Raw genomic sequence first — 25837 nt, 5'->3', positions numbered from 1 at the left:
GTACTGATCAATGCGATGATGGCCAATGACACACCCTGGATGTAGAGCCAAAATTGTCTGAAGTTTGGGCCGTTGTTGGTTAGCCAGTTGGTAAATAGGGAGCTAGGCACAATTTGGATCCGATCCCATGAAAGGCCGTTCGGACTGAAGGATGACAATGCGCCTAGTGGATGTTTGTAGATTTAAGATTCTGAGTCAAAGCTCGTAAGTCAATGGGAAGACACCCGTTGACTTTAACAGCTTTTGGATCAGAAGCCCAAAGACATTCCAATTTCCCTTTCTGGGGGAGGTGGGGAGGGAGTTTCTTGAGCAGTAAGATATGGAGGAGACATAAATAGCAGTTTGTTTGACATGCCACCAGACACAAGCAACTACAGCATGTTGCTTGGTCTCCGGGGTTCTTTTACGAAGGGGTTTGAGAAGGGAAGGCCAGGAGAGGGGTGACGAGAATTGACTGACCTGTTGCTGTCATCACTCAGTCTGCGGCTAAAGAAATCAGGATATCTTGTGTCAACTATTTTAAGAATCTCCGACTCTACTGGAATATAGAGTTACATAAAATTAACATCAGCCGGGCGCTCCGGGAATCAGAGTTTACTAATACACACAACAAAATCGACAGCAAAGGGGTTCTTGGCAGGGAGGGGGAAAGAGCACATACAATCAATTTACAAAACAAAACCGGCTGGGAAAAGTGCATTTTAAAGGATATCTTTGGCAAGAATATATGCAGTTCCTTGTGCATGGAGTAGGTGTGAGTGTCTGCGTGTGTGTGGGAGATATAACATCCGCTGCTGAAAAAAACGGCAGTGTGATTATTAGGATACATCTGCTGGGATAAATTGCATCAGCATCAAGCTCAAATACTGTGACTGCATTTTTAAAACACAAAGAATCTTCTCGGACCCTTTAGGAAAGAAAAATATAAACCTTGGCCGGTGACGCCAGGTTTTTGCCTGGCTTAGTAGCTTCACAGAGATCAGTGGAACTACTCCAATTTACACAAGCTGATGGTCTGGCTCGGGAAATCAGGGATGACAGAAAGAAGTTACCCATAAAATGCAACTGTTTTTTTTTTTAAAAAGGTCTTAAATGGAAGCTGGAAAACACCTGCCTATGTCATTTGCAAGATGATTAGCTTTGTGTTAAAATTATAATCAATGGTGATTTTAGCGTTAGAGCATCTGACAAGGTCTAAACCTTCCGTCTTTCAGCTCATGAGTTAGTAGTGAGCCGTTGCCGGCCACAGCTGGAAGCAAGTGTTCTGTCATTATCGGGTATCTGCTGTGATCGTTTTATAGACGAGGCTGCTCGATGCCTTAACATGGGTTCATTTTATGGGGGAAAAATATGCCTTTAAGGCTCAGGCCCCAATTCCCGGGGCAGGACAGCAGATTAAAACAAAAATAATAAAATTAGCTTTAGCTGTGAGAAAACTGAAGTCTGAAAAATAGAGACTTTCAAAAAATATACCTTTATATATTTAAATATCTATAAACACAGTGTTCGTCTAATCGGTTAATGGCAGGGTGAGAAGGTTACAAGTGAGGGGTTCCTCTTGCTTGAATTTTGCAGAAGGAGGGCATTTCTTTTTAACAACTTAAAATAAAAATAGCTCAACGTTCTATACAACGGGGTGGGCTGGAACAAAGGGCCCTGACCACTCCCACCCCATCCCAGTACCAGTCTCCCAACACCTCCCTGACACAAATCTAACCCTCATCCGGTATCCACAAATGAAAGAGCCCTCCGCATGCTCACGCAGCTGTGGCCCTCACACACACTCACTCACACACATCCGCGCACGCCGCCAACCCTCGTGTCACTTGGCAACGGTTTCAAACTCACACGCTAATTTGCTCCAGGCGCTAGCAAATTTCCATGTTCAACAGGGAAAGGGGGTGGGGGTTAGAGGTGGGGGACCAATCATACGCGTTGCTCCTTGGGGGGGCGGGGTCTAAAGGGGCACTGCGCTCTCTTGCCCATGTCACTAGTATAACCGAAATAAACCATGTTTGTCTGTTACACTCTACTGTGAGTTATACGTACAAGAGTCTATATGGGGACAGGGTGGGGGCCGTATATAATGGAGGAGATAAGATACACATAAAGCAATATGGCAAAAAATAAATATTTTTGTGTAAATTTAACCCTTTTTAAAAATTTGATTAGCTTACAGTATTTTTCAGTATATTTCATATATATATTATATATATCAGGACACTGCCTCTGTATGAGAGAGCAGAGTGCTCCGGGGGAATCCAGGTGATTGCAATATTTTAGCTGGTTTATAGATCTTGGGTGGTTTTTGGTTTTATTAACAGCCTGTATCACATAACCTTGCACTGAAATGTAGCACAAACAGGAAAGGCCCATCTCTCCTGCTTCCCCCAGCCCCTAACACCTCTGACCATATCTGAGCAATTCAAGCTGGTTACTGCATGTTCCAAAAGCCCCAGAAAGATGCTTGGGAGATTGGTTGTCAATGCAAACTTGTAGGGTTCCCCAGAGCTGGGCACAAGCTGTAGCTCCGTGGAGATCTGGGTTTGGAACGCCCACAGAGCTGGGGAGTGTTTGGGGTGGGGGGGGGGGCTGTTCATAGCTTGGGTCTCAGCTCTAGCTTGAACTAAGCATTAAAAAAAGAAAAATACACCCCTAAGATTTAGCACACGGGAAGAACGCGTTGGCCCATCCAATCTGCTATCCTGCCTCCCGGGACTGGCCAATATCAGCTCTGTCAAAGGAAGGTGTAAAACCTGCATCATTTTACCTGGCCAATTACACAACCATTCCCCAGGGAGAAGGCAAAACATCTCTTAACTGCCTGGACTTTCCTCTGGTGGCTCCTATCTCACCCGAGCTACACGGAGTCAGATATTAACGACAGATCGCCCCATGGGGCCCAGTGTGGAGTCAATGAGAGGCCAAGAGCCCTGTATCTGTGGGTAATGCATGTTTTTTACCGCACTGTTTTGTTCCCTATGGAAAGGCCCAGGCAGACAGGAGATCATGGAGGGATTTGCAAGGCTGGGAACTTTGCCTAATCTAGCCACATTTGCAAGGCTAGTCGATAGCTCTTGTGAGTTAGCATTTCAGTGCAAAGTCTAGGGCCTATGGCCTCCTGAAGCCAAAGCAAAGCTTACGCCTTCTAGGTGGTTACTAAACTACAACACATTCAGAGCTCCAAGCCTCCGCAGGGCAGAGCATCTGAGGACCAAATCCAGCCATGAGATCTCTCGGCTTTTGGATCAGCTGAGAGAATCAGGCAGAGCCAAACCCACCCACAGACTGCAGGGTCTTTTCTTTTAGTGGCCTCCAAAAATGCCTGAGTTTTCTTTATACTTATTTGCCTTTCGTGCAACCAAATGTCCGTGCGATGAACAAATCGCTTGAACGCCTACAGAAGGAGAAGAGACCAGGCTCGACCAGACCTGTGTCCGCTTCCGGTACGTTCGTCTTTAAGAGAACACGTGACAGTCTGCGGGTGAAAATACAGGGTAAAGGACTGGTACTGCAGGCCCCATTGTATATAGGCCAGAAGATCTTTCTGGTGAAGATGATCTTTGGAAAGCATGCTCCTGAGTGCAGTTAGTGAAGGGCAAACTGCTATGCAACTCTGTGCGTATATAAGAACTGCCTAGTGTGTATGCGTCACCACCGCCCTGTACTGGATGGAATCAGAACTGCGCACCTATGTGTCATAGATCCCATACCGCTAACCAGCACGTCCCCTTTCGCTCAAGCGGCCAAGGTCCTGTGCTTTTTGGAGCAGGAGGATCTGAATTCTCTCCCTTCTGCTGCCAGGAAATCCTGATAGGCTGTGATGTGCAGCACAGAGACAAAAGGGAGTCGCTAGGGGGCATAGGCTTTATATAAACCCCGCTGCTGTGAATGTACATGTATGACACATCCCCACACACACGTCATCTACACAGGAGTTGCAGACCTCAGAGAAGGGAAGGTTAAAAGGGATATTGACCATCCTTTGTTTTCCTGCCTGATCACTCGAGCACAGTGGTTTTCAACCGGTTTTCATTTGCGGACCCCTAAAAAATTTCAAATGGAGGTGTGGACCCCTTTGGAAATCTTAGACATAGTCTGCAGACCCCCACCCACCCCCCGGGGTCTGCGGAGCACTGGTAGAAAACCACTGCTCTAGCACATAGGTCATAAGGCCAGAATGGACCACTGAGCTCCAGTCTGACCTCCTGCGTAACACAGGCCAGAGATCTGCCTGAATTCATTCCTCTTCGAACTAGAGCAGATCTCTTAGCAAAACATCTCATCTTGGTTTAAAAATTGCCAGTGATGGAGAAAGCCCACCACTGCCCTTGGTAAGCTGTCCCAGTGGGTAAGTCCCCGGGGAGGGGAGCGGGGGGGTCCTGCAGACCTGCCTTTTGTTCGATCGGTTAGCCACGGTTATTTAAAACAAACGACTGACATTTGCAAACAGAGTTGTTGGTTTTCAAACGGCAGGGCCGCGAACGTTCCCACTATGACCCGGGATGAATTCACCACTTGAACCCCCCCGTGGGGACGCTGATCCAAAAGCCAACCCGGTTCCACTCCTCCGACTCCTGGCCGTGGCGCTGGTCGCATTCCCTGCGACGGGAAATGTGCTGACATCCCTTCCTTTAGTTTTGTTTTGTTACGTTACGATTGGGTGAGGGTTTTTTTCTTCCACAATTCAGACCGTTTCCCCCCGATTCACTTCCCTCTCCCACAATGCACTTCCTCGCGCTCCTTCTCGGATCAACTCCAAGTCCTTCTCCAAAATTCAAGGGCAAGAACTACCCGTGTCCAGCGGTTCATCTCTTCTGGCCGGAGCCAAGCATGACCCTTGACACGAAATTGACGATGGCGGCGGCCGGCTGGTCAGGATCCTGCTCGGCGAAGAGGTGACAAATGTTGTCCGTTGTGCTTCCCTGCTTCCTGGCCACAAAGCCGAAGAGCCTGTTGGGTCAGAAAGAGAGAATGCGCATGAGAGAGCTGCCAGGATCGTGAGACAACGGCATATCCAGCAACGGGATCCGACTCACGGGGGCAAGAGAAGGGACGGGGCGGCCCACATTAGAACATCTGGCCCATCTGGACGACAAGCCGCTAAACCACACCCTCTAACTGGTGAGCCAACGTCGCAGCCTACACGTGGTCACCCACTGGAGAGAACTGATGGCCGCTGCTCAGGATACGTGGACCATGCTTTGCAGGGCAGTGGGGCACGCATGCTAGCTGGCTCGGCACGTGCATCCTCAGGGCCCATTCCGCTGCCACTGGTGCTGATGGAGTTTTTCCCGCCGACTCACGGAGATCGGGCCTTGCGGGAACATTTCCTTCCCTTCAGGCTGAGAAGTTCAAAGCCATCTGAAGGATTGGGTGCTCTACTCCCATTGGAATGAATGGGGAATTGGGGTCTATATCGCAGCCCATGTGTCTATCAATTCTTATGCAGGGCAGCACGAGTCAGGAGTAAATGGGTGTCCGGAAGGTCAGCAACGCCGCTGGCCCAATTCAAATCCAGTTCGGTTCAAACGGGGCTGGGGACATCGTCTGGGAAGCGGCTACTGGGAAGGGGTAACACCCATGTGCTGAACTAGGCGTCAGAGCAACCTGCAGGTCCCCACATCAATAGCTTCTTGAGCAGCATGCTCCTGGGACACCGCAAAAGTGGGTCTGGGGTTGTGCGGCCCAGCCTGGACCCAGAGCTGCACTTCCCCCAGCCCTGGGTCTGGGGTTTTGCTTCGTGCCCTTCAGCTGTCCCCAAAGGGACCGGAGTGGTCACCAGCTTGCCAGTGCGGCTGTGCGGATCACTGACCATGGCTTCTCCTATCCTTCTCCGTCCTCCAGCTTTGCCGTCTCCACTCCGCCCCCCTCAGCGCTGCTCACTCTCCTCTCTTCCCCTCCACCAGCCACTCTCTGCCGGGGCCTTGTGAGCACAGGCCAAATCCCCAGAGGTGCTGAGCCACCAGCAACACCCCTTAAAGCCAAGGGGAGCTGCAGCTGGCTCCTTCCCTCTGAGGACACCACTCCTATGCGTCGGCGCCCACTGTGCCCATCGTCCCTTTCATGCCCGGGCGTGGCCTGTGCCAACCACCTGTCTGCAGGAGGCTGCGTTTCAAGGGGAAAAGGCGGGTGACATGCCCTGATCCTAGCAGCTAGGCGGTGATGGGCACGCTCTGCTTGGCAAGACCCTTAGGCTTTTTTAAATGTGACTATTCCCTGAAGCAGCCTGCAAAATAATCACGTCCAGATGCTTCAAAGGACAAGAATATTTATTTCCCAGGGGACAGGCATTGTCCTGGGTGCATGCTGCACATTCAGAACCTCTCCTGGGGGCCAAGGGGGCCGGCCGGCCATGTCTACGTGGCAATTCATCTTCCCAGACATGGAAGGGGAACGGCAGGTTTGTTAGTCTTGGAGGAGACAGGGGGCGGGAGGAGCCGGGGGATTGTCCGGCTCCGTTAAAATCTCCCTCCCCTTGGACAAACAAAATATCCTTTTTAATTCGAACGTTAAAAGCCAGGTTATAAATACGGGATTGGAGGGGAACAGAATGTTAGCCGGCTCCCTGCCAGGTCATTTCTAATTAGAGAGCGAAAAATCCCGACAGCTGGAGATACTAATTAAAAGCCCTTCGCTAACACAATGACTAAAATTAGTGGGGCCTGGGCTCACTCGAATGGGGCTCAGCTGGGAGCTCCGTCCTCCCGTGGGCGACGTAGGGCAAAGGCTGCCCCTTCCCACTGCCCTCGTTCGCTTGGGGACGTGCGACGCTGGCCAGGCCTGGAGGAGGAGAGGAGTCTTTGTACTCCTGACCTTGGGGCTACCTGCAGACCTGCCATTAACACTGATGGGAGCGGTCAGGGACTGTCTAGCCAGGGGGGACACATGCCAACAGGACCCCACACCTCGGGGCGTGTCCCGCTGGCCCCGCCACAGGGAAATGGTCTCTTCCTGCGGCCTTTGTTTTTGTTGTGAGTTATTACAGTCTCAGGCTGCAGAGGGAAACGTTTCCCAGCCGCGACGGGCAGCTGTAAGAACCAGATTTGGGCGCACCTGCCTGCTGGGGGACGATGACACTGCCTGCAGTCCCGACCCACTCCAGAGGGGGCACTGCCGAGTCAGCAGGTGCCCTGCCCCACCGGAGCACCATAGAGAACAAATTGAGCATGGGAGTCAAAAACGTCCTGCCACCATAGGCTCCAACTTTCTCCGGCGCCGGTTGGTGCTCGTGCCCCCTCGCCCCGGCCCGGCCCCGCCCCGACTCCACCCTTTCCCTGCTCCTGGCCCCGCCCCCCATTCCAACCGCTTCCCCAAATCCCCGCCCCGGCCCCCCTCCTCCCCCAGCGCGCCGTGTTCCCCCTCCTCCCCCCTCCCTCCCTGCCCCACGAAACAGCTGTTTTGCGGCGCAAGCGCTGAGAGGGAGGGGGGAGAAGCAGGACGCAGCGGCACGCTCGCGGAGGAGGCAGAGACGGAGGTGAGCTGGAGCAGGGGGGCGGGGTGGGGTCACGGGGAGCTGCCAGTGGGTGCTCAGCACCCACGCATTTTTCTCCATGAGTGCTCCAGCCCCAGAGCACCCACGAAGTCGTTGCCTATGCCGGTCACGCCTTCCAGCAGCTACTGCGTCTCTGCTCACCAAGGCCAGAGAGAGGAGCCGCTAGCATGCGCCGGACATGTGACTTGAAGGACAGAGCAAACTGGGATGTGTGTCCACTGACACACCCCGTCGGGGTGGCTGGTTTTTTTGACGGAAGAGGCTTGGAGAAGCATCTACGCTTGGCAGGGTTGCTCTGGTCCAGTTTGCCTGTCAGGAGCATTCACTCAGCGGGTGGCTCGCAGGGCCAGCTCAAAACGCGAACGCAACCCAACGGTCAGAATGTGAACGGCAGCAAAGAATTCGATAAGTGGCACTTACTTTGCGGGACCTCCGCCGTCTGATTTAGTCCATCTGCCGGGAGAAAAACAGCCCCAGGGAATTACTGCTCTTCTCACCAAGCACAATGGTACCACACTCATTTGCTAGCTTCACCCTCTCAGGCCAAGCACTAGCTGCAAAGTCACTGCCCGGGCCTGACTTTCAGAAGCTCTAAATGAGGCCAGGGGGTATTTAGGCACCTAACTCCCCTGAACATAAAGTCACTCTAGTCCATTGACGTCTTGGAACTAGATATGAGCCTGTTTCTAAGACCTGCTTCTATGGACTGAACCCCCTACAAGCGCTCCCAGGCCCACGGGCAAACGCCCGCACCCAAAGGATCTCCTTTGCAGCACTGTTTTTATCAGAACCTGACTCTTTTAAGCAGAGACACCAAACAGGCTCCATCTGACTCCCCAGTTCCCCACTGAAAATGGATCCCGTGCCAGGAGCGAAGGCCAGCTGCTACAAAGAGCATGCTCTGCAGATAACGTGCTGCCTGAGTTAGGCGCATCATGCCAGGATTGCCTGGCTGCAGTATCTGGCCGTGACTGTATCCTGCAGGGCCCTCAACAGCATCCTAGGCTGGAAACGGGATTGGACACTTAACTCTAGCGTTTCCCGCTCGCGAGCACCAATTGACGGTTGGGAAGGAATGTTCCTAGGTTTTAAAGCCGGAAGGGCCCATTACTTTCATCTGGCCTGGCTTCCGGCATAGCAAGGCCAGAAAACCTCCCACAGGGATCCTGCATCCAGCCCAGAACTGGGCTAGAGCAAGAGAGACATCCAGTCTTGATTTAACAACTCCCAGTGATGGAGAATCCACCGTGTCGCTAGGGATTTCCCCCCGGGCGATATTGCCAGAGACCCGAGAGCAGGGGGATGTTGCCGTTCTCGGCAGCACGGAGCAGGAACGACCCATTATAGTCAGCTGGCACTGACGGATTGCCCCGCCGCTGCTCATTTTCCCGGGGGTTGGTGGCCCCTCCCTTGCAGACTGCCGGCTGCCTTTGGATTTCAATGGGATCAAGCCTTTTTCCTCCTCAGAAGCAAGCTGGGTGTGGTTAGCGAAGACGTTGACCCGCCCACAGACCCAAGGGAGGCGGATTCTTTCTCCAACCCCATTCCCACGCAGGGACCTCCGGCGACGGCACTTACTTTCGTTCCTGGGGGTCCAGGTCGCAGTAGGTGACGGTGCTGAGGGGATAATGTCGTCTGAAGAACAATCTGAAACACAAGCAGAGGCCACGGTGAGCGCGTCAGATCAGCCTCTAGGCTCTGCATCCCGCACGGAGCCCCGCCCCGCCAGCTCTTCTCCTGCCACGTTTGCATCCTCCTGCCACGAGGCGGCGTTAATGAGAGGTTGAATCCTCACACAGCCGGGCAATCCCAGCGGGTGCAGAGGCCATGGCGCCGGGTGAACGCGTGACGCGATGACTTTGCCTTGCCACACCTGAAATAGGGATGGGGGCAGGGAGCCTTTCGTTGTCCTGTTAGCTGACAGCAAACGGTGGATCAGACCTGAGTAAAGTGGGCCCGGCCTGGGAGCATCCAGGTACGTGATGATCCTTTCAAGAGCCTGTTCCCCAGGCAGCATTCTCTGCACGCCAAGCACTCTCTCCCCCGGTGCATGCCCCCTTCCCAGAAGCATGGGTGAGAGCAGCCAGGACTGGGAATCAAATCCTCCATTTCCCACGGCAATACCCCACCTGCCACAGTGACAGGGCCAGTACAGCCCGGGCCTTTTAAAAGACGCATAGCTCCAAACTCTCTCTTCAATATACCATCCAAAAACCCAAACCAAAGCCCAGTGACTCTCTGGGGTGGGAACTGAAATCAAGTCTGGATCGGACCCCGTTTCTCATGGAACTGAGTCTCCAGTCAGATCTGTCTCTGTCTTATCTCCGTTTGTTCAGACACAGAAACCCCGTCTGCCTCCAAAAGGCTCCTGAGAGTTGTGGTTAAATAGCCACAGCCACTGTATCCCAACTCCAGTCCAGCTGACCCCCCACTGCAGGACTCTATGGTACTTACCTGACCCCCTGCTACCATGATCTCCAGTGCATTTATCCTCCTACCCCGTGGGAGGCGGGACAGTGCCCCCACCCCCCATTGTACCTGAGATGCTGAGAGGAACTGACTTGCCCAAGATCACAGACAGAGCTGGGGACTGAACCTGAGTTTCCCAACTCCCTGACTCGCACCCTAGCCATTAGGCAATGCTTCCCCCCCAGTCCTCAGCTCCTTCCAAGATCCCGGCTATTCTTCACAGGTCTCCAGTCTGGCCCTCTCCTGACAGCCTGTTCCAGCGTGACGCCAACGTCACCGCGGATTTACGTCCGCAGAACCTGCCAGGTTCGGAGGGCAAATTCCTGCGGGGGTGGCCAGCTGCGGCCCTACCTGTTCACCCAGTTCCACCGCAACTCGTTCCGCGGTGACCTGTGTGTGCTCAATGCCGGGGTGTCCCGGCACGACACGGCCCCCACAGGAGCTGGGACCAGGGAGGGATAGCTCAGTGGTTCAAGCATTGGCCTGCTAAACCCAGGGTTGTGAGTTCAATCCTTGAGGGGGCCACTTAGGGATCCGGGGCAAAAAATCAGTACTTGGTCCTGCTAGTGAAGGCAGGGGGCTGGACTCAATGACCTTTCAAGATCCCTTCCAGCTCTATGAGATAGGTATATCTCCATTTATTATTTAAAAGAGAACTGGATAAATTCATGGTGGCTAAGTCCATTAATGGCTATTAGCCAGGATGGGTAAGGAATGGTGTCCCTAGCCTCTGTTTGTCAGAGGATGGAGATGGATGGCAGGAGAGAGATCACTTGATCATTGCCTGTTGGTCCACTCCCTCTGGGGCACCTGGCATTGGCCACTGTCAGTAGACAGGATACTGGGCTAGATGGACCTTTGGTCTGACCCGGTACGGCCGTTCTTCTGTTCAGCTGGGGCTCTTACTTTCTCTGGTTGTCCGTCAAGGTGATTCCCTGCGCAGAGACTTTGAAGTGCACGATGGTGGCGGTGGGTGTGGGCGCCAGGGCCAGCGTCTCGCTGATGGCTTTGGCGATGGCCTGTGGGCCCGTCAGCGACTCCATCTCCACCGAGTTGATGAAGAGCACGTTACAGGCTGGAAGGGAAACACGGCGGGCGTGAGGGGACGGGGTGCAAATGGCACCAGGTCCCCTGCCCCAATGGGCCAGGCACCCATGCGGGAGCCAGCCCACGCTTGGCTATTGTCCTCCACCTCGGGAACTAAGCTCCAGCGGGGGGGCTGGAGAGGGGGCAGAGTGTCGGCTCTCTTGTCTCAAGACCCCCCCCTTCCAATCCCCAGCTCAGATCATGAGGGAATGTGAGGTTTGTGGCTTGGTGCCTGGTTGAGCATGTCCCAAACCCTAAAACACTGGCTCTCGGCTGCGCCCAGGGCTGGACAAGAAAGCATGGGGCTGTGGGTCAAGACGGAGGGGCATTGGCAGAGCTCTCTGCGTGGGGAATCTGCGGCTAGGGTAGCAGTGGGCTGTGGGTCAAAGCGAGGGGCATGGCAGAGCTGGGGGTGGTGGTGGTGGGGAGCCCAGGATGGGCTGAGGGTCAGGACTGAGGCAGAGCTATGTGGGGGGGAGCCCAGGCTGGGGCATCAGCAGAGCCCTGTCTGGGGGGAACCCAGGACTGGAACGGCAGGGAGGGCTGCGAGTTGGGATCAAGGGGCCCCAGTAGAGCTGAGTGTGTGTCGGCGGGGAGCCCAGAACAGGAAGAGCAGGGGTGGCTGCCGGTCAGGCTTGAGGGTCAGCAACGGGATCCTTTATTCAAAACCCCAGGACCAAGCAGCCCCAGACTTTGCAGGAGATTCAAAATCAAGCTCTGGATCCCAGTGCCGGGGCATGGGCCTGTCTCTAACGATGAGGAGCAGCTTTTTGGAACCGCCCCTCACAGTCATTCATGGAAGCCTCACAGCCCCACCTGGAAGGGAAACAGCCTTATCCCCCAGGCGCTGAGGCACAGAGAGGGGAAGCTACCCAGCCAGGCAGTGGCACAACTGGGAGCAGAACCCAGGAGTCCTGGCTTCCCGTGCCCTGCTTTAACTATTAGACCACGTTCCTTCCCTGAGCCAGGAGGAGAACCCAGGAGTCCTGGCTCCCAGGCTGACTCCGATCACCAGACCACCCTCCCACCCAGTATATTTGAACATCTCCTACGTTCAGCGTAACGTTGAGGAAGCCAAACCCCGGCTATGCAATTCCAGCATGGCGCCCGCTGCCCTTCCAATGGGGGAGGAGGCCGAGGTTTCCAAGCCCTCCCTATCTCTGAATCTTTCGTAACCTAAAATAACACCTGTGAGCTGCCTCATCGGTGCAGCCGCAGGGGCCAGCGTGGCCTGGTGGCTGTCTGATTGGAACCCAGGGCTCCCCCGGGGGCTCTAAGCGCCCCCGCTCTGCTTTTGAAGCCTGCATCCCCGAGGGCAAGCAAAGTGCGTCAGGGTCACACGGTGGGTAAAAGGAAGGCGGCAGGCGATGCAGACGGAGCTCCCTCCCGCGCGCACGCCGCGCCTGCAACCTTCCCCATCACATCGCGGCCACTCACCAGCTCCCTGCTTGAGCAGGTCTGTCGCCGAGTTGGCGGCTGAGGCCGCCTCTTTCGTTTTGTCCGTGGGATCTAAAAAAACAGGGAAACAGAAGGACCGTGACTCCTCCCCGACTGCGTTCTGGGAATACGCACTGCAGGGGACACGCTGGGGCTCCAGCGACTCACTCCTACGGTGGGGACCTGCAGAGGGGGAACAATGTCGCCGAGGAGCCGTACGCACTGAGCGTGTCTCCATGGGAATCTCGATCGGATGCCCTCTCAGTCGAAGTCATGACGTCGTCTTTAGGGTGCGGATCAGAACTTTCCCAGGGGCTGGGGGAGTTTGGATCCGGGGGGCTGAGGGACCTGATCCCAAAGAGGGGTTGTAAGCGCTTTCTATTCTGGGTTTGTACAGCTCCAAGAACCATGGGGTCTGGTCACAGACTCATAGAGGGGGTTAGGAGGGGCCACAAGGGTCATCTGGCCTAACCCCTGCCAAGATGGAGGATTTGTTCTGTCTTACCCATCCATCCATTACCCTAGGGCCTGGGAGCTGCAGTCCTCCTAGGCCCCATGGTAACACAAATAATACTAATGAGATGGACAGGTCCTGAACATATTACTTGACACACATTGCTTCTGCCAGGGGACACCGACTGCTGAGCTTGGGTCCTGGCAGAGAAGTAAAGAAGGAACCGAATCCGCAACATCTCCGGGGTAAGACACAGTGGGATCTTGCGGGGACACAAGGTGGGATCTTATAAAGCTTTCCAGTCCCGCCCTTCGGTGCTCAGCAGGGTCAAAAATCCATCCAGCCCCAGCCCCGGTGCATCCCCCATGCCTCCTACCTCGGTCGGGAATGACCAGCTTGCAGGGCAAGGCCAGTGGGATGATGGAGTGCTGGTACACCAGAGCAGACAGGCATCCTGGGGAGAGAGCCCGACAGGGAACACAGGTCAGTGCGAGCGCTGAGGCTGGGGCATTGGCACAGCCTGCAATAGACCGGGGACGTTCCTTCCCCATCAGCTAACAAGCCATCCACTAGCTTCTCCACCTGCTCGCTTTGGCCCAGGATCCCCTTAGTCCTGAGAAGCCCCGGTGACTTCGCTGGCACTGCTTGAGTAAGGGGGATACTCAGGGAAGCAGACCGGCTCTGTCCTTTCCAGTGTCTCCCACCTCCCCATGTCCTGGAGTTCACTGTTGTTCCTTGTTCTCCTGCCTTCCGGTAGGAGCCCCGCCCAGGGCGAGGCCAGGGGAGGGTAAACCCAGCCCCGGCTCCCTCGTCGCCTCGAACCCAGCTGTGACGTTTCCAGGGGCGATGTTAACACCCGGCGTGAGTTAATTCTAGACGACCGGCTGCATGGGGCACGGATGAGGGACATCGGCTTTCCGGGTTAGGGTCATTGAACCCTGAACGTCAGGCGCTAGTTTCCAGAGGGATCAGTCTCTCTCCAGCCCTGTCCTGAGTCCAAGCGGCAGCCGGAGGCTATCAGTGACTGTGGCTCTCCTCGGGTCCGGAGAGGGGTCATACAAACACCTGCACTGGCAGCGCACAGCAATCCCATCTCCAGAGCCCATGGAGCCAGCCACCTTTCCCTAACCGTCAGCAACCGTCCCTAACCTCTCTCCTGTGCAAAGGGGACCAGGGAAACCAGCCGAGCGAGGCCGATACACGGGCCTTGTAAACAGCCAGGAGACGTTGGCATTCAAACCCAGCTCTGAGCAGGGGGCGGAGTTCCATGGAGTGGGGGAGGCGGGGTGGCCTTTCCCTGCCCTCTTTCCACCCCAGCGAGATGGAGAATTTCCTGTGTTCCCCAGAGCACAGGGATTGTGACTGTCTCTGGCTTTGCACAGGCTCCAGGTTCTCTCCCCTCACACACCGGAGCTAGCGTGTCTCACATTCCCAGCCCAGAGAGTGGCTAATGCATCCTCCCTACACAGCTGTGAGGTGAGGCCTTGTTATCAGCCCTTCTTGCAGATGGGGAAATATTAAGTGACGCGGCCAGGGTGAAACAAGGAGTCAGTGGCGGAGCTGAAGTCGATGGCGCTCTGCCAGCTCACACCAGTTGAAGATCTGCCCCATTAACACAACAACTTGGAGCTAGGGAACCAGACCCCCCTAGTGAAACTGATCATAAGCAGAAAGTGACACTGACTAGACTACTTTTGGTGCCTGAACTGAGTGCAAAAAATGTAAAGAGCATCAGAACTGACAGAGGAGCTAGATTTATGACCGTGCTTTCAGATTTAATGATCAGCAGCGTTTGTATCGCGACACGGAAGGGAACCGTTATTAAGACAGTGGAACCTCAGAGTTACAGACACCTCGGGAACGGAGATTGTAACGCTGAAATGTTCGTAACTGTACAAAACGTTATGGTGGTTCTTTCAAACGTTTACAACTGAACGTTGACTTAAGACAGCTTTGAACCTTTACTGGGCAGAAGAAAAATGCTGCTTTCCCTTTATTTTTTTAGTGGTTTACATTTAACACAGCACTGTACTGTATTTGCTTCTTTTTTCCCCCCCTCTCTGCTGCTGCCTGATTGCGTATTTCCTGTTCCAAATGAGGTGTGTGGTTGGGTTTGCTCTGGTGTTCATAACTCTGAGGTCCTACTGTCTATTGGATTTTCCTCCAGCTCCTTTTGATCTAAACGGGAATGATGTTTGCACACCCCAAGCACAGAGGGCTGCCAACCCTCCAGGATTTAAAGCTTAACCTTGAATTAAAGATTACGTCATGTGATGAAACCTCCAGAGATTTGTCCAACCAAAACTGGCCACCCTAAGAGAGGACCCAGCTTTACTGTCGTTCCTGGATGTCTGGTTGCCAAACTCCTGGTTAGCTTGTGTCTGTGTTTGGAGGGGGTGGGTGTGTGAGTGCACGTGTGTCAATGTCTGGGAGATGCTTTTTGGCCTCTGTTCCAAATGCCCACAGGAGACCCCAAATCCAGTCATGCCTGTGACGATTCCTATCAATGCCGCTTACTCCCCACAAGGGGGCGTCGCTGCCACAGGGCACTGAACGGTCCTAGGGCTGAACAGGGGAGGAGAGGTTCGTTGCCACTTACCGAAGTTGGGCTCGTTGGGGCATCCTTTTAGCTTCACCCCCCGCGGGCTGGTCTCGATCAGGAAGTGCCTCACCAGCTCATTGGTTATATCTCCTGGGGGGAGGGAGAACGACGTCACTCCAGGCCCCTCCTGAAGCCAACCCCCTTGTGCCCCCCAGGACAGCGGGCTCTGGAGCAGCCTGGCCCCTTCGGGTGAACGTCCCTCCTGCCCGCCCCACCCCTCAGTGCCCGCTGGGTGATCCGGGCCCCAGGCTCTGGGGAGCGAGAGCCCCGTGGGGTGCTGTGGTTTGCTGTCCCTGGGGGCGAGCAGGCTGGGGGCCTCCTTTCAAATCCCCCCCCACAGGCTGCATGAAAGAGGCAGGTCCTGCGCTCCAGGCCCCAGTGGCGTACGTCTGGGCTAACTCCACTGACTTCCCTGGGGTCACTCCAGTTAGCACTGGGGTAGGTGGGAGGGGAGGCCGGTCCATAGAATACTATTCTAGGCTGCAGCCCAGGGGCGCTTGGGACCAGACACTTAATCCCCAGTGTAGGGTGACCGGATGTCCCCATTTTATAGGGACAGTCCTGATATTCGGGGCTTTTTCTTATGTAGGTGCCTATTACCGCCCACCCCCTGTCCCGATTTTTCATACTTTCTATCTAGTCACCCTACCCCAGGTCAGAGAGGGCCGCAGCCGAGAGAAAGGGGACCATGCCCGTGGGCTCTTTGCCAACGAGGGCACAGAGACACGCTCTGCCGGCAACCCTCGGCCTGGATCTAGGCTCCCACGGGCTTCGGCTCAGACCGGCCGAGAGTTAAACGCCCTGCAAGCCAGGCGGGTTCCTGCTGCCTCAGCACATACCCAGCTGCGCTCCGCTGCCCCGAGCTGCCCCGTGCTCAGCCAGTGGCACAATGGAGGGGAAGTGCCGTGTGCTCCCTGGGGCTGGCGCGCGGGGGCGGGCGACAATACCTTTCTTGTTCTGCTGCAGGATGGTGGGAGGCGGAGACGCTACTTTCATGGCCAGCCCGTAGGCTCCCCGGAAGGAGTGGCTGTCTCGGATGATGAAGGCTCCGGGCTCCCTGTCCTTCAGTAGTGTGATGGCTGGGAAGGGAGAGGAGCGCAGGAGTCAGGACGTGCAGCGAGACAGCTACGGCACCTCCGAGCACAGAGCAGCGGCCCGGGAAAGGCAGAATGCTACACTGGGTGAGTTATGCAGTGTCGCTGGAGCCAGGCTGATCTCAGGACATGAGAGAGACAAGATGGGGGAGGTCATATCTTTTAGTGGACCAACCACAACCCAGACTCAAGGGGGACCCCATCCTGAAAGAAATCTTTCCTGAACCCCCACTTCTGAGCTTCCAACAACCCTCCAACCTCTCCACGCTCATTGTCAGAACCAAGCTCCCCACAGACCGGGACACAACAACTCCAATGGCACCAGACCCCGCCAGAACAGCAGATACAAAACCCGCAGCCATAAAACTGATCGACGCCTTTCAAGATCCATGGGTCCTACACGTGCCTAGCACATGTGCTGCCCCCCATCCAATAACAATGATGTGGGTGGAACCAGACAATGACCGCGCTCTCGAATGAACTCGCACAGGAAAATGATAAAAGACCAACACACCCTATCACCTGCGGGCAAACACTTTCCACAAAGCGATCGCTCTAGGTCTGACCTCTCCATCCTCGAAGGAAACCAGCACAATGCTTTTAAAAGACAAGCCTGCGATCTTCAATTCATAACTCTGCTAGCCACTAAAAACCATGGACTGAACAGAGATGCTGGATTTGGGGTTTATTACAACCATCCGAAATCCACTATCCCCCCCTTTTATGTCCTATGACTGCAGGGGTGTTAACAGGCCACTCTACCTTGAACAGTTCCTTACAATATGTGCTGACTACTTATGCTAAACTATCTGTCCCACCTTGCCTTTAGCTGTGACACTCGAGTACCTTTCCCTGCCTGGCTTGAAAGCTTGTCTCTCTCTCCAACAGAAGTCGACCCAATAAAAGAGATCACCTCCCCCACCTTGTCTCTACAATGGGCGAGGCACCGACTTGGGAGCCAAGCGCTGCTGGGCTCAAATCCGTCCTCTCCTTTGGACACGTCACTTGATTTCTCAGACACGGCTGCCAAACATTAAGCATCCCCCTCCCCCCATCCCTCTCTGTAGCAAGTGGCGACCATCACCGTAGTATCTTGGCACCTGCAGAAGTGTTATTCTTATTTATTATTGATATTTACTGTAGCACCTAGGTGCCTGCGTCCTGGCCAGGACCCCAGTGCGCTTGGTGCGGTACAAACAGAACAAAAATTCGGCTCCTGCTTCCAAGCCAAGCATAAGACAAGAGACAACAGCTGGATCCAAGCAATGGGTGAGGGGGACAAGGCCACAGGCAGGATGGGCAGTGGTGGCAGCACTGCCAGCTCTCACTGCGTGCAGGCAGTCTGAATGTCGGCCCTGCACGTGCCTGTTACAGAGATGGGCTCCTAGCGTTACCATCCCCCAAGATCTGATAATGTGGCCTCAGTTTCTCCTTGTGCCTCAGTTTCTCCTTGCAACAAGGAGATCATAAGAATCACCTACCAACCTCCTGGGGCCAATGGGCTGTGAGATCTGGTACCGTTTGAGCGCGTTAAGTACTGCCACCAGCCGAGGCTCTGCGAGTGCTTTACAAATGTTAATTAGCTGCTAATTAATTTCACCTCCCAGTGAGGTTAGTAGTAGTATCATTTTCCAGTCTGCAGAGAAGGGGAACTGGGAAACAATGTCACCAGTCCGGGGTGACACGTAGCGAGTCAGGGATAGAACCCAGGTGCCCTGACTCCCAGCCCCCTCTCCGAGATCACCTCCCGTTTTTCTCAATGGGGATATTGTCCTTTGCGTCATCAGCCAAGGGGGGCGGGGAAGGAACAACAGACAGAATGAGGCAATAAAGGTGGTTCTGGGCCAGGTTGTGGGGCTGAGGTGTTTGGGCTCCCACATGTCAATGGAACCGGCATTAGGGAAAATGAACCTGTTGGTGGCCAGGTAGCTGGTGTGTTGTGGCTGCAGACGAGAGGATCCCAATGGCCTGCTTTGGCCTTAAAATGCACCAATCTGCACCTTGTGCCACCCCAGTCCCTGGGCTGTATGTCCCCGGGGCCTCTCGTCACATACTCAGATTGTCTTTGGGACAGGGACTGCTGTTCGCCATACACCTGGTCAGAGCCTAGCACCCGGGGGGCCTGGATCCTGGACGGGGGTGTCTGCGCACTGCCACAACACAGCTCAGCAGAAGTAATTAACACTCCAAGATCTCTGCCATGTCACAGGGGTCCTGCCCCGGCGTAAGGAGCCGCTGAGCTCTCCCACGGGGGATCGGCAGGGATCGAGCAAATGCACTGACACACAGACAGGGGCTTTTTATCCCAGCCGGCAGCCTAACCCAGTGGTTCTCAACCAGGGGTACATGTACGCCTGAGGGTACGCGGAGGTCTTCGGGGGGTAGATCAACTCTAGATATTGGCCTCATTGTACAACAGGCTAAAGAAAAAGCACCAGCGAAATCAGGGCAAATTAAAATTTCATACAGACGACGACTTGTTGCTACTGCTGTATACACCATACACTGAAATGTCAGTACAATGTTTATATCCCAGTTCATTTCTTTGATAATGATCTGGTAAAAATGAGAAAGGAAGCCATTTGTCAGTACTAGTGCGTGGTGACACGGTTGTATTTTTAGGTCAGATTTTGTCAGCAAGTTGTTTTGAAGTGCGGTGTAACTTGGGGTACGCCAGACAAATCAGCTTCCTGAAAGGGGGACAGTCGTCTGGAAAGGTTGAGAGCCCCCGGCCTCACTCTTCCTCCAGGCAGACTGCGAGCCCGGGGCACATTGCAGCCATAGGCACCGACTCCGTGGGTGCTCCGAGGCTGGAGCACCCACGGGGAAAAATTGGTGGGTGCAGCCAAGCTCCCCGCCCGCCGCGCCCCAGCTCACCTCCACCTCCTCCCCTGAGCATGCGGCATCCCCGCTTCTCCCCCTAGCTCCCAGCGCTTGCCGCCGCAAAACAGCTGTTTCGCGGCGGCAAGCGCTGGGAGGGAGGGGGAAGGAGGGGGAACACAGCGTGCTTGGGGAAGAGGCGGGGCCTGGGCGGGGATTTGGGGAAGGAGTCCAATAGGGGCAGGGAGGGGGCGGAGTTGGGGCGGGGACTTTGGGGAAAGGGTTGGAATGGGGGCGGGGAAGGGGCAGGAGGGGGTGTGGCAGGGGTGGTGGCGGGGCCGGGGGCGAGGGGGGCGTCGAGCACCCACCAGCGCCAGGAAAAGTTGGCACCTATGATTGCAGCTTCCAACACACCAAGAGCTGAAATTTGCATCCAGAGACAAACTTTGTAGCTTCACCCTATCCAAGGTCCCTCCTGCCGGCCTCCCCATCATCTTGTCCTGTGTATGTCAGGTGCTTAGCTGGCCCCCTCACCAGAGTATCGGAGCACCTGACAGTCTTTACGGTATCTATCCTCACAAGCCCCTGTGAGGTGGGGCCGTGCCGAGGTACAGATGGGGACTGAGGCGCACTCACAAGGCCCAGGTTTGTAAAGGTATGTAGGCAGCACTGTGCTCAGCAGTGCAATGCCTAACTGACTTAGGAACCTACACCTCATTTTGAAAAGGGATTTAGGCACTTACAAGCCTATATCAGATTGATGGGCAATAGGATATGTGCCTAAATCCCTTTTGAAAATGAGACAAGCGGTAACGGGCTTAATCTGCAGCAAGGGACAGTTAGGTTAGTTACTAGGAAAAACTTTCTCATGGTGAGGGGTGGTTCAGAATCGGCTTCCCAGGGAGGTTGTGGGATCCCTGTCACAGGAGGTTTTTAAGACCAGGTTGGACAAACCCCTGCCAGGGATGGTCTGGGTCTCCTTGGTGCCAGGGGCTGGACTTGATGACCTCTCGAGGACCCTTCTACCCTACAGTTCTGGGATTTGATGACTTGCCCAAGGTCACAGAGAGTGTCTGTGGCACAGCAAGGAACTGAACCTGGGTTTCCTGGGGCCTAGAGTAGGGGCCAAGCCATCCTTCCTCTCTGCCATTACCTGCCACCTACCCACAACCTTTTCCCAAGGAGCCGCTTCCTCAGACAGCCCCATTGTCTCCTCTTCCCTGAGCCTGCCGCAGAGGTTCACTTGGGAACGGGGCTGGTCACAGACCGTGAGGTCATTTCTCTGCTGCAGGGAAGCGGAGAGTCCTAGCCGAATGCAAATACTGGCAACATTGCCAGTGGGAACAGAGACAAGCCCTGGCCAGTCGCTATCCCTCTGCAGGGACAAGCTCTCGGTACCAGGGCAGGTGTCCCTCTGGCATGCCAGACAGGGGGTGTTGCAATGTGGGGAGAATGCCCCCAAGTGAGTTAACAATGCCCACTTGCAGAGGGCTGAGACGAGTCGGGAACACTGCACTGGATCAGTGACACAGCTCCAGCACCGCCAAGAGGGTCGGTGATTGGCTGCTGGCGGGGAGGAGGGGAAGAGATCGAGAAGTAATCCTGCCATAATGCTGGGATGTGGGGAAAATGATCCAGGACTGGGATAACCCACACGGGTCTCAGAGCCAGCACACGCCTGCACACTGATTCCCAATTCCCGCCCCCCCCCCCCCCCCGCTGCTGCTTTGTCACCGGGGCTGGCTACTCACCCTGCTCCCTGGAAATCTCTGGCTTGTACCAATACTTGGAGGTATCCTGGACAAACTTCACGTTGGCCCGGGTCTCGGGGCTGCTGTCTGAGAGCGGGGAAGGAGAGGAACAATCAAGGGAAGCATTTGAGACATGTTTAGAGCCGCTCCAGATTCACAATCCAGAGGGATCTCAAGGTGTAGCCCTCCCAGAGAACAGGACAGGAACAGATGCTCTTACTGGTCTCGTTTAGCCGCATCACTTTGAAAGTATAAATATCTTAATCTTCCTTTAACCCTTGTAAATATCCTGACCCCACCTCTAATTCCATCTAGAGCTCACAAGGGCCCCGAGCTGGCAAACACTTACGCACAGGCTTCAACGTTGATGGGGATACTCATATGCTGAGAATTAAGCATGTGCCCAAGAGTTTCAAGGATCAGGGACATACATGGTAACAGACTAACCCAGGGGTGGCCAACCTGAGCCTCAGAAGGAGCCAGAATTTACCAATCTACATTGCAAAGAGCCACAGTAATACATCAGCAGCCCCCCATCAGCTCCCCCCCTCCCTCCGCCAGTGCCTCCCGCCTGCCAGCAGCCCCGCCGATCAGCGGCTCCCTCTCCCTCCCCATGCCTCCCGCCCACCACAATCAGCTGTTTCGTGGCATGCAGGAGGCTCTGGGGGGTGAGGGTGGAGGAGCGAGGGCATGGCAGGCTCAGGGGAGGGGGCGGGAAGGGGTGGAGGGGGGCAGGGCCTGTGGCAGAGCCAGGAGTTGAGCAGTGAGCACCCCCCGGCACATTGGAAAGTTGGCGACTGTAGCTCCAGCCCCGGAGTCGGTGCCGATACAAGGAGCCGCATATTAACTTCTGAAGAGCCGCATGCGGCTCCGGAGCCCCAGGTTGGCCACCCCTGGACTAACCTGTCAGGTGCGCCGAGACCGGATGGCTTCTGGCCTAGGACACTACGTGCTGGTCATATCAAAACCCAGGAGCAGCTCTTAGCTGCACGGATTTCAGGGGATCTGTATTGGGCACCACCAGTTGAGGGGTCGCCTGTAACAAGCGCGGGTCGATACATTTCCGACAGACTATGATGAAGCAGACGGTGCCCCTTTACAAAATGCTTATCCAGAGAGTGCTGGGTTCAGCTCTGCACCGCAGGCGGCCAGGCAAAGGACTATATCAGACCGAGTCGCTTTGACCTCACTGTCTGCAAGCTGTTGTGTTTTTGACATAAACTGCACGGTGGTTTTTCCTTTGATGCTAGCTCTGTATTTTCCTGTTTTGATTCCGACAGCTAATTTTAGAAGAAGGAAAAGAGTGGGGTGGACCTGGGCACCACCGGTGACTCCTATATATATATATCCTGACGTCGGAAGTAAATCAAAGCAGATACGCAACCCCTACCATTCCCAGCAGCTCTGTGAACTGCAGGGCACATGCATGCAGGAGGTTGTACCGAAGAGGAGAGAATCGCAGAGCAGTGATAGGCAGGACAGTAGCGCTGGGACCAGGGTAATAGCTGTCCACGCGTTCCTGGTGAAGGAGTGCAGCGAGCAGGAAATAATCTAGCCCCTGTAGGCGGAGGGTGCTGTACAGATGCCCGGGGATAAGAGTGGAGCGTGCCCGTTCTGTGGATCACAGCACGTAATCTTAAGAGAGCGAGGAGGGAGCAGTGTGCTGAGGGGCTGGACAGGATCCTAAGTACATCAGACACTCTGCAGAGTCCCAACCCCCAGGTGTCTGCCCCATGCTCTAGGGTTCCCACTCTGCAATGGGCGAGCCCCTACCTGGCAGCGAGAGTTTGGAGAAGTCAGGCAGGGTGTGTGGGTACGCCACGCTGCTCCCACTGCTGGGGCTGGACATGCCGCTGGAGACGGGTGAGGACATCTTGCCATTCACCGTGGCGTAGTTAGGCAAGCTGTTGGACCGCTCCCCGGCCGACATCCTCCTCTTCTCGGGCAGCACCGGCTGCGGCGTGGGGCTGCCCTGCCGGTAGGTGGCGGAGTCCGGGGAGGAGGACTGCGGGCTGCTCAGGCCGGGATAGTAGGCCGGGGAGACGGGGAACGACGGGGTGGAGGGGGGCTGGTACCCCGAGGCGCTGCTCTGCCGGGACAGCGTGGGACGCTGCTCCTCCGGGGTGGAATAGCCGTACATGATGTGCCTGCCCAGGCCGGGGCTCCCGGGAGCGGCTGCCACGCCGGAATTGAGTGCTCTTCGCCCGAAGCCGGGGCTTGGCGGCGTGTTGGTGGCCACCGTCCTTTGAAGGGTGTGGGGGCTCCCCGGCAGGATGTGAACACCCACCACGCTGACCTGGGGCTGCGGCCTCGCACCGGCTCGGCCTTCGGGGTACTCGGGGCTGGCGTAGCCCCCCTGGCTGAAGGACGTCGGCGAGGCGTTTTGGTAGCTGCTGTGTGCCGACGGCGCCTGGAAGCTGGACTCGGCCGAGGGCCGCGGGGGCGTGGCGGTGCTGTGGCCGCTGCTCTCGGACGGGTAGCTGCGGATCGACACCCTGGGAAAGGCAAGAAGAGAAGAGCTCAGCTCGCAGCGCTCCCCGCCAGGCTCATGACTGCCTGAGTCAGTAACTGGCCTCCCTCTGGGGCACCTCACCGTAGCCTCAGGGCACCTCATGTAGGTGAGTCACCACAGCCCACCTGAGGCACTGGGAGAGCAAGACCCAGATCCTTAAAGGCCCATTGATTTCAGTGGGAGTTAGGTGCCTCGATACCGTTGAGGATCTGGGTGTGAGTGACTTGCCCAAGGCCACCTAGAAAATCTGTGGCAGAGCCAGGGATCAAACCCAGACCTCCCAAGCCCCCACTTCGCTGTCCGAGCTACAAGATCACCCTCCCTTTGCTGTGGAATTGGCTCCTTCGGGCCCCAGATGCTTGTGCCAAGGCCCCATTTTCCAGCATCCCAGCTTAGCGTCTGGCTGCAAACTGCTGTCAGGGCGTGCCCAACCCAGACCTGCCCTCTGGAATACCCACCGGCCGGCTGGAAACGCAGGTAGGAACAAAGCAGCCATTTACCGCCTCGGCAGCTTAGGCAGGAAGCTTTGAACCTTTGTTCCTCTCTATCTAGCCTGGAAACATGGGTCTGCCCCTGCCCAACCCAGCAGCACTGTGCCATCTCGAGACAACAGGAAAAACTTTACAACCCGAAGGATCCTGCAGAGTGTTAGACAAATACATCATGATCGTACAAGTCCCCGAGGATTCAGGTCCCGAACTTCTACTGATGCCAGCGGGCGTTAGATGTCTGAATAGCTTTGAGGATCTGGGCCCGAGCTCTCAAGGTCCTTTCAAAGGAGAGTATGTTTCCTTCTAGAGATAGCACAGATAGGGAAACAGGCACGGAGCAGCCAAGTGACCTGGCCAGGTGAAGCAGCGACCCAGTTCCCCTGACTTCCATTCCCAGTGCCCTGCCTACTGGATCACACTGAAACAAACGATCGACGCCTACACTGAAATGCAGCCATCCTGCACCTCTGGGGAGGAACCCGGCAGCAGCAGTACATAACCGTCTACGGAACCTTCTCCTACAAGGGCAGGATGCTTCCAGCAGGGAGGCCGATGCCTACGTACCCCTGGTCTCTGACTCTGTCTATGGTAGGCAAACAGCTCGGCCTGTGGAGGGAAGAGAGAGCAGAGCGGGTTGCTCGTCCCTCTGAGCCATACGTGATGGGACTGATGCCCAGGCACCCTGGTGATGGTGACACCTTCTGAAGAAATTCATAATACCATGCAGCTCAGGAGGGATGACTGAACTGCAGAAGGAATTAGATCGGGGTCGGCAAATGTTTTGGCCCAAGGGCCACATCAGGGTATGGAAATTATATGGAGGGCCATGAATGCTCACGAAATTGGGGTTGGGGTGCGGGAGGGGGTGAGGACTCTGGCTGGAGGTGTGGGCTCTGGGGTGGGGCTGGGGATGAGGAGTACGGAGGGCGGGAGGGGGCTCTGGGCTGGGGTCGGGGGTCAGGGGTTGGGGCGCGGTGGGGGCGCTCAGGGGTGCAGGCTCCGGGCTGCGCTTACCTCAAGAAGCTACTGGAAGCAGCAGCATGTTCCCCTTCCAGCCGGCTCCTACACGGAGGTGCAGCCAGGCGGCTCTGCACGCTGCCCCATCTGCAGGCGCCGCCCCTGCAGCTCCCATTGGCCACGGTTCCCAGCCAATAGGAGCTGTGGGGGCGGTGCTTGGGGCGGAAGCAGCACATGGAGCCCTCTGGCTGCCCCTATGCATAAGAGCCGGAGAGGGGACACACTGCTGCTTCCGGGAGCCATGCGGAGCAGGGCAAGCCCAGACCCCACTCCCCAGCAGGAGCTCGAGGGCCGGATTAAAATGGCTGATGGGCCGGATGCGGCTCGCGGGCCGTAGTTTTCCCACTCCTGAATTAGAGGCGGAATCTGCAGAACCTTGGAGCATTCAGAGGAAAATGCCATGGCGGCTTCAGCGCCCACTGGTGGTCAGGGCCTTGGGTTTTTGTCTCCTGGGTTCCCCTGATGCCCGACTGATTGGTCACCCGGGCCTGAGCAGGGACCGACCCACCATTGCAGCTGCGCGCCTGAGCGTGTCCTTAGTCAAAACCACACGGAGCGGCCCTAGGGGCGGCCGGCCCCCCCATGGTTCACAATGAGCCCAGCAGGCGC

General features: G+C 55.8%; 1 protein-coding gene across 1 annotated transcript in view; it reads right to left on the bottom strand.

The window, feature by feature from the left end:
* Positions 1-4808: 4808 nt before the first annotated feature.
* The window catches only part of TNS1 (tensin 1), a 120710-nt gene continuing 99681 nt past the window's right edge, over positions 4809-25837 (bottom strand). The window contains exons 19-28 of the mRNA XM_065413663.1: positions 22982-23703; positions 21209-21295; positions 16491-16622; positions 15541-15633; positions 13318-13395; positions 12488-12559; positions 10871-11039; positions 9074-9142; positions 7916-7948; positions 4809-4953 (exon numbers count right to left, since the gene is read on the bottom strand). Coding sequence (XP_065269735.1) covers positions 4809-4953; positions 7916-7948; positions 9074-9142; positions 10871-11039; positions 12488-12559; positions 13318-13395; positions 15541-15633; positions 16491-16622; positions 21209-21295; positions 22982-23703 — 1600 coding nt within the window. The remainder of the gene's footprint in view (positions 4954-7915; positions 7949-9073; positions 9143-10870; positions 11040-12487; positions 12560-13317; positions 13396-15540; positions 15634-16490; positions 16623-21208; positions 21296-22981; positions 23704-25837) is intronic.

The sequence above is a fragment of the Emys orbicularis genome, chromosome 11, assembly GCF_028017835.1.
Source record: "Emys orbicularis isolate rEmyOrb1 chromosome 11, rEmyOrb1.hap1, whole genome shotgun sequence".
Classification (NCBI taxonomy): domain Eukaryota; kingdom Metazoa; phylum Chordata; order Testudines; family Emydidae; genus Emys; species Emys orbicularis.
This window is presented reverse-complemented; position numbering and strand designations above follow the sequence as displayed.